Genomic DNA, 11207 nt, shown 5'->3' with positions numbered 1-11207 from the left:
CACCAGGTGATTTTTGTTCTCCTCATGATTCAAAGGTCACCAGGTGATTTTTGCTCTCCTCATGATACAATAAGATGCTGGCTTATTTGGTAACAGATGATGTATCGAATGTTCTGGGTCTGTTAAGCCTCACAACAACTCAGGTTTTATCTTAATTGTACAGATAATAATAGCACATGCTGACTAGGTGCCAGGCATTGTTTTAAGCACTTTGCTAACTTAGTCCTCACAGCAATCCTAAGAGGTAGGTGCTACATATTACAATACCTGCTCTACTGGGGAGGAGACAAAGCATAAGAAACTTGATTAAGTTCACATGCAGTGGCACAATCCTGGCTCACTGCCGCCTCCAATTCCTGGGCTCAAGTGATCCTCTCGCCCAGTAGAGACGGGGTCTTGCTGTGTTGCCCAGGCTGGTCTCAGACTCCTGGGCTCAAGCGATCCTCCTGCCTTGGCCTCCCAAAGTGCTGGGATTACAGGAGTGAGCTACCGCGCCCAGCTCAGGGTCTACACTCGTAACCGTACTGCCTTTCAACAGCATGTTAGGAACAAAGAGAGGAGAGAGAGACTCCCGTTACCAATCAGGAGCTCCAGGTGTATTTCAAACCCTAGGATTATCACCGTGTGCAGCAGATGGCGCCCTGGCGCATAGCAATTGGCCGGACCTGCACACGGAGTCAAAACTACCATACCCACAATGCTATGGGGTATCAAGGTCCCACCCTACTAGTTAGCTGTCCGAGGTAGTGCCGGTGCGCGTTCCTGTGGGAATGTGTGTACCTAGGCCATTCGGGCCCTTGCTTTATCTGCATAAGACAAGTTAAAAAGTGTTTTATCCTCCTCTCATCCTCCTTGTCTTACTAGTTGGCGAGCAATAGGGCTTAAACAAGGCTGCTGTTTGTTGGCCTCACCTGCCCTAGCCTAACGTGAGGACCCTTGACCTCTGGCCCAAGATGGTGGCGCCCAGAGCTTCGCTTTTGCTGCTCCCCTGAGGTGAACTGAAGCCAGCAGCCCCACATCATGTCGAAGCTCGGCCGGGCCACCCGGGGCCTCAGGAAGCCCGAGGTCGGCGGTGTGATCCGGGCCATCGTGCGGGCAGGCCTGGCCATGCCCGGGCCCCCACTAGGCCCAGTGCTGGGTCAGGTGCGGCCGCGGCGGGAACCCGACATGGGGGGTTGTCGAGGATGGTGGAAGCTAGGACGCGGATGGAGGGCGCTGGCCGTGGAACCACCCGGGCCTCGGTTCAGAGCTGGGCTCTGCTTCTCACACGCTTTATGTCCTTGTGCTGGTTACAAAACGTCTTCCACCTGGGCTTCCTCATCCCTTTTTCAATGTGCTGTGATGAGGATAACGTAGGAAGATGCGTACGATCTTCTGGCTCACGGAGGGGTAGTTGAATCTGGGTAGAGATGGGAACACAGAGAAGTGAAGAAGGAGGAGGGAACGGACGGCGCCTCCTGGGCGGTAGGAAGCCGTCCCCTCCTCTCACCACTATCCCCTTCTGCTTTCCTCACAGAGAGGCGTTTCCATCAACCAGTTTTGCAAGGAGTTCAATGAGAGGACAAAAGACATCAAGGAAGGCATTCCTCTGCCTACCAAGATTTTAGTGAAGGTGGAGTCTGGACTCTGATCCCTGGTTTCCTTTTCCCTCTGTTCTTCCTCGGCCCTGGGACTGGTCATCTGGGGTTGTTTCTCTGCTCCTGACTCGAATTCGTATTACTGGGCTCCACTTTCCCCATTTAGAACTAGATCATATTTTTTCTGAACCAGCCCCATCTTGCCATGTTGCAGTTCCTCCCTTTGCCCCTCCATCTCACTGGGGCTTCCAGAGCAGAATTAGGGCAGGAATAGCGGGGACAGGGATGTTTGCTGCGGATTTATTTTTTCTTTTCTTTTCTTTTTTTTGAGATGGACTTTTGCGCTTGTCGCCCAGGCTGGAGTGCAATGGCACAATCTCGGCTCACTGCAATCTCCTCCTCCCGGGTTCAAGCAATTCTCCTGCCTCAGCCTTCCCAGTAGCTAGGATTATAGGCGCCCGCCACCACGCCCGGCTAATTTTTTGCATTTTTAGTAGAGATGGGGTTTCACCATGTTGGTCAGGCTGGTCTTGAACTCCTGACCTCAGGTGATCCATCCGCCTTTTCCTCCCAAAGTGCTGGGATTATAGGCATGAGCCACTGCGCCTGGCCCAGATTTATTTTTTTCTTGTGATTCTGTGGTCTTTTTGAGGGATGCCATAGGCAAGTGAGATGAAGGAAGCAGGGGCAGGACATTAGAAGTTCCCTGGGATGGGGCAGTAGGAAGAGAGAATCTCATATTTCTTTTTTCTGTTAAGCCTGACAGGACATTTGAAATCAAGATTGGACAGCCCACTGTTTCCTACTTCCTGAAGGCAGCAGCTGGGATTGAAAAGGGGGCCAGGCAAACAGGTGAGGGCCAGGGTAGGCGTCTGGGGGCTCCAGAAGGAAGCAGTAACACCTGAAGAACCACTTGTTCCTTCCTTCCAGGGAAAGAGGTGGCAGGCCTGGTGACCTTGAAGCATGTGTATGAGATTGCCCTCATCAAAGCTCAGGATGAGGCATTCGCCCTGCAGGACGTACCCCTGTCCTCTGTCGTCCGCTCCATCATCGGGTCTGCCCGTTCTCTGGGCATTCGCGTGGTGAAGGAGTAAGTGTCCTGGCAGGTGCAGTGTGACGAGAGGGCCCAGAAAGCGCTGGACTCGGACAGAGCTGAGAGGGCCCATTGCAGTGGGAAAGTCAGCTTTTAAGTCAAGGGACCTTAGATTCTAGAGGATGGGGTGGGGGTGGGAGGCCACATTCATTGATTTGGAATACTCTTATTGGGCACCTGTTATGTATTAGACGTTGTTCTGCAAATGTTCTAAGAAATGGAAAGATCTCCATGAAGGATCCAAGTGGGAGAAGTTCAGTGTGACCCGGGTCTGTCGTCCTAGAGGCAAGTGGAGAATGGTATGAGGGAAGGACCAGTGCGAAGGACTTTTGAGCTGTGTCAGGTTCATGGTTGCTCCTGAGGCAAACAGGGGACCCCCGTCATGGGGCTTCGGATGACTTCAGGAATTGTTTCATTGAAGTAAGATGTTGGGTGGGAGGGTGTCTGGTCTAGACAACGGCCGGGACAGAGATAGCATTCAACCCTTTACTGGCCTCTTGCTGCTGTGTCACATCCCATGTCAAGGCTGACAATTGATTATTTCCCAAGAAGAATGGGGTTAAGCATGGAGCAGACACGGACTTGACTTTTCTCAAATCTTTTTTTTACTGGGAACATGGAGGCGGGTAAATCTGACCCTGTCCTGGGAGAGACACACATGCTCGGCCCCGTGACGTCATTGTACAGCATATTTTGGGGCACAGAGTACCCCAGTTAATATGGACTGGGGTCTGGCTGATGCCTCAAAGGATGAGTAGGGATTTAATAAGGGAACAAAAGATAGGGGTATTGGGGTTTGGGAGATGTTGTCCCTGGAGAGGAAATGAGCAAAGGTATGGAGGCTGGGAAGTCAGGGAGGGAGAAGGGGCCAGGCAAGCTGGGCTCTGAGACAGAGGCCCCTTCAAGCCCCTGCAAGACACGGGGTCCTGTGAGCTCCCACTGGTGACCAATCATGCGCCAACCATTTGTCTTTTTTCACTTGCAGCCTCAGTTCAGAAGAGCTTGCAGCTTTCCAGAAAGAACGAGCCATCTTCCTGGCTGCTCAGAAGGAGGCAGATTTGGCCGCCCAGGAAGAAGCTGCCAAGAAGTGACCCTTGCCCCCCAACTCCCAGATTTCAAAGGAGGCAGTTGCAAAGGCTGTGCCCAAGGATGGGAAGGAGGTCACACCAATATGATGATCGTTTTCATGACTTTGAATGATATATTTTTGCACATCTAGCTGTATCGAGGCATCAGGCCTGAATAAACATCCTTTCTTACCAACTGTCATCTTCTATCTTGGAACCTCAGGGAAGGGGACCAGTACTGGTGGTAGCCAACATGGGCAGACATTAGGAAATTGGGGTCTTCATGCTGCTTCTCAGATGTGCAAACTGAGGTTCAGCCAAGCAAAGTAACTCGCCCAGGTCCTTTTTTTCTTTTTTAAGTTATAATTTTGTTTTATTGCCCAGGTTCTGAATTGGTGCCAGAGGTAGGAATAGAACCCAGGCCTTCTCATTTGAAATCCTGTGTTCTTCCCCTCCCCAGGGTGAGAACTATGGGTGCTAGGGCTGGGGTGTATTGCTTACTTCTTCCATGCAAAATCTCATTTATCTCCGAACAACTTGCCACCTCAGCAGAAACAAGTCCCTGTGGAGATCTCAGTTCAGCCCCAGACAGGGTTACTACGTGGAGTACCCAGATCCCAGGGGCTACTTCAGGCCCTTCTACTAAGCTCCTGACCCTGGCTCTGCGTCAGATGTTGGCTGAATATGAACTATTGTAGGGTTGACAGCTACAGACCACAGAAAGAGCAAAGCTTCAGCAGGTTCCTGCCTGATGGCAGAAGTCCTCGGGAAGCCCTCCTCCTTTTATTTCCTCATTGTCCTTTCAGAGAAGAGGGCAGGAGTTAGGGGAGAAAGGAGATTCGCATTTACTGAGCATCTGTTATGTGCTAGACACTTCATTTTACACTGAGAAAATATGGAAAAGCATAGATAAACACCTAAAAGAAAATAAAAACCTCATGTTTTCACCACCCAGATGAGACTTCTGCTAATATTTGGTGTATATCCTTTCTGCTCTTTTTTTCTTTGTGTGTGTATTTATGTATAATGCTTTTTGAAAAAACAAACTGGGGTCATACTCTATATAGCTGTACAACGCTGTATACTTTCAAGTTGGCAACTATGTAGAACATTTAAAAATTGTCTTTTTTTTTTTTTTTAAGATGGAGTCTTGCTCTGTTGCCCAGGCTGGAGTGCAGTGGCGCCATCTCAGCTCACTGCAAGCTCCGCCTCCCGGGTTTACGCCATTCTCCTGCCTCAGCCTCCCGAGTAGCTGGGACTACAGGCGCCCGCCACCACATCGGCTAATTTTTTTTGTATTTTTAGTAGAGACGGGGTTTCGCCATGTTAGCCAGGATGGTCTCGATCTCCTGACCTCATGATCTGCCTGCCTCGGCCTCCCAAAGTGCTGGGATTACAAGCATGAGCCACCGTGCCTGGCTAAAAATTATCTTTTTTTTTTTTTTTATACGGAGTCTTGCTCTGTTGCCCAGGCTGGAGTGCAGTGGCGCAATCTCGGCTCACTGCAAGCTCCGCCTCCCAGGTTCACGCCATTCTCCCACCTCAGCCTCTCCAAGCAGCTGGGACTACAGGCGCTCGCCACCACGCCCGGCTAATTTTTTTGTATTTTTAGTAGAGACAGGGTTTCACCGTGATCTCGATCTCCTGACCTCATGATCCGCCCGCCTCGGCCTCCCAAAGTGCTGGGATTATAAGCGTGAGCCACCGTGCCTGGCTAAAAATTATCTTTTAAAACAATTTTAAATGATGGCTTAGTGGCTTAGTTTGTTTTTTTGTTGTTTTTTTTTTTGAGATGGAGTCTCACTCTGTCTCCCAGGCTGGATGGAGTGCAGTGGCACAATCTTGGCTCACTGCAACCTCTGCCTCTCAAGTTCAAGTGATTCTCCTGCATCAGCCTCCCAAGTAGCTGGTGTTACAGGCGCATGCCAACCACACCTGGCGGATTTTTTTGTATTTTTAGTAGAGACAAGGTTTCACCATGTTGGCCAGGCTGGTCTCGAACTCCTGACCTCAGGTGATCCACCCGCCTTGGCCTCCCAAAGTGCTGGAATTACAGGCGTGAGCCACTGTGCCCGGCCAAGACTTCATTTAAAAAAACTTTTTAAAAAATTAATTAATTTATTTTTTTGAGACCGAGTCTTGCTCTTGTCGCCCAGGCTGGAGTGCAGTGGCAGTGGCATGATCTCAGCTTACTGCAGCCTCTGCCTCCCAGGTTCAAGCAATTCTCCTGCCTGAGCCTCCCAAGTAGCCGGGATTACAGGCACCCACCACCACGCCTGGGTAATTTTGTATTTTTAGTAGAGACAGGGTTTTGCCATGTTGGCTAGGCTGGTCTCAAACTCCTGACCTCGTGATCTGCCTGCCTCGGCCTCCCAAAGTGCTAGGATTACAGGCGTGATCCATCGCGCCTGGCTTTTTTATTTTTAAATGTTTTAGAGACAGGGTCTTACTCTGTAACCCAGGCAGTGGTGCAGTAATAGCTCACTGCAACCTCAAACTCTTGGGCTCAAGGGATCCTCCAGCCTCAGCTTCCCAAGTAGCTGGGAATACAGGTACATGCCACTATGCCTGGTGAATTTTAAATTATGTTTTTTTTATTTACTTTTATTTTATTTTTATTGCTGTTGTTGTTTTTGGAGATGGAGTTTCATTCTTGTCTCCAAGACAAGAAATGGCACAGTCTTGGCTCACTGCAACCTCTGCCTCCCGAGTTCAAGCGATTCTCCTGCCTCAGCCTCCCGAGTAGCTGGAATTACAGGCATGTGCCACCACACCCAGCTAATTTTTGTATTTTCAGTAAAGGTGGGGTTTCACCATGTTGGCCAGGCTGGTCTCAAACTCCTGACCTCAAGTAACCTTCCCACCTTGGCCTCCCAAACTGCGGGGATTATAGGCGTGAGCCACCATGTCTGGCCTATTTTATTTTTTTAAAGAGACAGTATCTTGCTATGTTGCCCAGGCTGGTCTCAAGCTCCTGGCCTCAAATCCTCTCGCCTCAGCCTCTCAAAACACTGGGCTTACAGGCATGAGCTACTGTGCCCAGTGAAGCCTCTTTCTTTCCTTCTTTCTCTCTTTCTTCTTTTTCTTTCTTTCCTTTTTTGAGACAGGGTCTCGCCCTGTTGCCAGGCTGGAGTGCAGTGGTGTAATCATAGCTCACTGTAGCCTCCAACTCCTGGCCTCAAGTGATTCTGTCACATCAACCTCCCAAATGGTTAGGACCACAGGTGAACACCACCATGCCTGGCTAATTTTTTTTGTTATTTTTTCTGTAGAGATGAGATTTCGCCATGTTCCCCAGGCTGGTCTCAAACTTGTAGGCTCAAGCGATCCTCTCATCTCAGCCCTCCAAACTGCTAGGATAACAGTCATGAGCCACCATGCCTGGAATCTTGTTTAATTTATTTTTTTCTTTTTTCTAAGAAATATCAGGCTATAAACCACTCTTAGAGCTCACTAGTTTCTGAACACCAAGTGTAGAAATAGCCACTTCCTCTTTGCCCAATATCACGGGCACAGCAGACCGCCAGCATCTGCGGTGCTGGCATGTTCCAGATAGCATCTTCAGGGTAGTCACCCACACCTGCTCAGCAAGCCAGAGACACCCAGCCTGCGGCCAGGGTGGGCATCCTTTCTTATCTTTTAAAACTTTCTTGGCCAGATGTGGTGTTGCACACCTGTAATCCCAGCACTTTAGGAGGCCGAGGTGGGTAGATCACCTGAGGTCAGGAGTTAGAGACCAGCCTGGCCAACATGGTGAAGCCCTGTCTCTACTGAAAAAAAATAAATTAGCTGGGCATGGTGGTGGACACCTATAATCCCAGCTACTCAGGAGGCTGAGGCAGGAAAATCACTTGGCCCCAGGAGGCGGAGGTTGCGGTGAGCTGAGATCATGCCACTGCATTCCAGCCTGGGCAACAAGAGTGAAACTCCATCTCAAAAAAACAAAACAAAACAAAACTTTCTTATCCATTTTTCCATCTTTTTCTCTATTTTTTTTTCTTTTGAGACACTCTGTCACCTAGGCTGGAGTGTAATGGCACAGTCTCGGCTCACTGCAACCTCCGCCTCCCAGGTTCAAGCAATTCTCCTGCCTCAGCCTCCCAAGTAGCTGGGACTACAGGTGCGCACCACCACGCCCAGCTAATTTTTTGTATTTTTAGTAGAGACGGGCCAGGCTGATCTTGAACTCCTGACCTTGTGATCCGCCCAGCCTCCCAAAGTGCTGGGATTACAGGCATGAGCCACCGTGATCAGGCAGTTTTTTCTGAGTAAACAACAACTCTTCACTCACTCACTAAAGTCAGAAACACGAGACTTCTCTTTTCTTCACCCCCATTTGAAATCCATTAGCAAATCCTGTCAGTTCTGCCTCTGAAGCATTCCAAAGCCAGTCACTCATCTCCGCCTGGACTTGCGGGAAGCACTTGGGTGTGAGTTCTCGTCCTATTTGCCTGGATCACTGCAGAAGCCTAAACTGGTCTCTCTGCTTCTCCTCCTACCGCATCCAATCCATTCTCCACACAACTTTCAGTGGGATGGCTTAAAAATGTGAATTATATGTCGTTCTCTCGCTTAAATTTCCCCAGAGGATTCCTATTGCACATGAAATAAAATCTAAGTTTCTTATCCTGGTCCAAAGGCCCTGCGTAATCTTCCTTCTCTCCAGCCACTCTTCCCCTTGCCACACTGACTTCTTTCCTATTCCTTAAACAGGTCAAATCCTTTCCCATTTTGATATCCTTAGTTTTGCTTTTCTTTGACCTGGAGCATTCTTCTTCCTCTTTCCTTCCTTCCTTCCTTCCTTCCTTCCTTCCTTCCTTCCTTCTTTCCTTCCTTCCTTCCTTTTCTCTTTCTTTCTGTCTCTCTTTTCTTTTTTCTTTCTTTCTCTTTCCTTCCTTCCTTTCTCTCTTTCTCTTTCCTTCCTTTCTCTTTCTTTCTTCCTTCCTTCCTCTTTCTTTCTTTCCTTCTTTCTTTTTCTCCTTTTTTCTTTCTTTCTTTCTTCTTTCTTTCTTTCTTTTCTTCTTTCTCTCTTTCTCTCTCTTTCTTTCTTTCTTTCCTCTTTCCTTTTCTTTCTCTCATTCCGTCACCCAGGCCAGAGTGCAGTGGCACAATCTCAGTTCACTGCAACCTCCTCCTCCTGTGTTCAAGTGATTCTCCTGCCTCAGCCTCCCGAGTAGCTGGGATTACAGGCACCTGCCACCACATCCAGCTAATTTTTGTATTTTTAGTAGAGACAGGGGTTTCATCATGTTGGCCAGGCTGGTCTTGAACTCCTGACCTCAGGTGATCCACCCACCTTGGCCTCCCAAAATACTGGGAAAACAGGCATGAGCCACCGTGCCAGGCCTCTTTTTTTTTTTTTTTTTTTGAGATGGAGTCTGGCTCTGTCGCCCTGGCTGGAGTGCAGTGATGCAATCTCGGCTCACTGCAAGCTCCGCCTCCTGGGTTCACACCATTCTCCTACCTCAGCCTCCCGAGTAGCTGGGACTACAGGCGCCCGCCACCACACCCGGCTAATTTTTTTTTTGGTATTTTTAGTAGAGACGGAGTTTCACTGTGTTAGCTAGGATGGTCTTCATCTCCTGACCTCGTGATCCGCCCGCCTCAGCCTCCCAAAGTGCTGGGATTACAGGCGTGAGCCACAGCGCCCGGCCTTTTTTTTTTTTTTTTTTTTTTGAGACAAGGTCTCACTCTTGTCACCCAGGCTGGAGTGCAGTGGTGCAAGTGCAATCAAGGCTCACTGCAACCTCGCCCTTCTGGGGTCAGGTGATCTTCCCATCTTCCCACCTCAGCCTTTTGGGTAGCTGGGACTACAGGTGTACACCACCACGCCTGGCCAACTTTTTGCTTTGTTTGTTTGTTTGTTTGTTTTGTAGAGATGCGGTTTTGCCTTGTTGCGCAGGCTGGTTTCAAACTCCTGGACTCAAGCTATCCACCTGCTTCAGCCTCCCAAAGTGCTAGGATTATAGGCACTAGCCACCGTGCCCGGCCTCTTCTTCTTTCTTTTTATTTTTTATTTTTATTTTATTTTTTTGAGACGGAGTCTTGCTCTGTCGCCTAGGCTGGAGTGCAGTGGCGCCATCTTGGCTCACTGCAAGCTCCGCCTCCCGGGTTCACGCCATTCTCCTGCCTCAGGCTCCCGCGTAGCTGGGACTACAGGCGCCCACCATCACGCCCGGCTAATTTTTTTGTATTTTTAGTAGAGACGGGGTTTCACCGTGTTAGCCAGGATGGTCTCGATCTCCTGACCTCGTGATCCGCCCACCTCGGCCTTCGAAAGTGCTGGGATTACAGGCGTGAGCCACCGCTCCCGGCCTTCTTCTCTTTCTTATCTTTTAGGTCTTAGCTCAATGTCACCTTAGAAGAGCTTTCTGACGCCACACTCTAAATTAGCACCCCCTCCTCAGTTGCTCCCTGCCACAGTACGCGGGTTCTTTCCTTCATAGCACACACTGCATGCTCCTTTTAGAGTTATTTTACTTTTTGTTATGTCTCCCCACAACTTCAGTGTAAGGTCTGTGAGTCCAGGGACCTTGTCTGTCTCGTTCAGTTTTCCCCAGCACCCAGCAAAGCCCTTGGCGCATGTAGGTGTCATAAGTGTTTATCACATGCAAAATGAAGTGCCAGAGCCAGTATTTGACCTCAGTCTTTGTGACCCCAAAACTTCAGTCCTTTCTCATACCTTTTTGCTCCCAGGGCAGCAATCTGGTGTTGGTGGCAAGGATGCTTGAGTGTCAAATTTGGCTTCTGCAGCCACTTTGGAAGTGCCACTGGGCAATTCCTTTCTTCTCTCTGGGCCTCAGTTTACCCATCTATTCTAAGATGCAGTATTGATGATGCTCCGAGCCACAGGGACCATGCCAGGGAGGGGAACAGAAGCAGATGTTTCTATGTCCAGCAGGGGGCGCCATGGGCTCGCTCAACTTCTTTCTCCGCATGGGCCGATGGCCTGGCTCTCCAGTTCTGAGTGTCAGGGTGCCTTCTTGTCCACACACTCTCTACCATCTCCTGTCACTGCCACCAAATACCAGGGAGGGGTTTCTTTTTTTCTTCCATAATTTTTACCTTTTAAAGTTGTGGGGCGGCCGGGCGTGGTGCTCACGACTGTAATCCCAGCATTTTAGGAGGCTGAAGCGGGTGGATAACGAGGTCAAGAGATTGAGACAAGCCTGGCCAACATGGTGAAACCCCGTCTCTACTAAAAATAGAAAAATTAGCCAGGCGTGGTGTCATGTGCCTGGAATCCCAGCTACCCCAGAGGCTGAGGCAGGAGAATCACTGGAACCCGGGAAGCAGAGGCTGTAGTGAGCCGAGATCGTGCCACTGCACTCCAGCCTGGGCGACAGAGGAAGACTCCATATCCAAAAAAAAAAAAAAAAGTTGTGGGGCTTTTTTGTTTTGTTTTGTTTTTGTGGCAGGGTCTTGCTCTGTTGCCCAGGCTGGAGTGCAATGGTATGACCATAGCTCATT

At 49.5% G+C, this 11207-nt stretch overlaps 1 protein-coding gene and 1 non-coding gene across 3 annotated transcripts; one reads left to right on the top strand and one right to left on the bottom strand.

Annotated features, from left to right (window-relative positions):
• The first annotated feature begins 926 nt into the window (after window positions 1-926).
• On the top strand, window positions 927-3934 carry MRPL11 (mitochondrial ribosomal protein L11). 2 transcript variants are annotated; one of them, XM_030811266.1, is made up of 5 exons: window positions 927-1143; window positions 1517-1612; window positions 2336-2429; window positions 2508-2667; window positions 3656-3934. In XM_030811266.1, exons 1-5 carry the CDS (start codon window positions 1021-1023, stop codon window positions 3759-3761), a joined length of 579 nt encoding a protein of 192 aa, XP_030667126.1. In that variant the 5' UTR covers window positions 927-1020; the 3' UTR covers window positions 3762-3934. The 2 variants fall into 2 exon arrangements, with proteins under 2 accessions (XP_030667126.1, XP_003273946.1); XM_003273898.4 differs by lacking the exon at window positions 3656-3934 and adding an exon at window positions 2862-3639.
• Window positions 3935-7157: 3223 nt separating this feature from the next.
• On the bottom strand, window positions 7158-7294 carry LOC115834962. The gene has a single exon (XR_004029944.1). It is a non-coding gene; the product is annotated as a small nucleolar RNA SNORA43 (small nucleolar RNA).
• Window positions 7295-11207: the final 3913 nt, after the last annotated feature.

The sequence above is a fragment of the Nomascus leucogenys genome, chromosome 4 (genome assembly GCF_006542625.1).
Source record: "Nomascus leucogenys isolate Asia chromosome 4, Asia_NLE_v1, whole genome shotgun sequence".
In the NCBI taxonomy this organism is placed as follows: domain Eukaryota; kingdom Metazoa; phylum Chordata; class Mammalia; order Primates; family Hylobatidae; genus Nomascus; species Nomascus leucogenys.
Note: the sequence above shows the minus strand (reverse complement) of the source record. Positions and strands in the feature narration are given on the sequence as shown.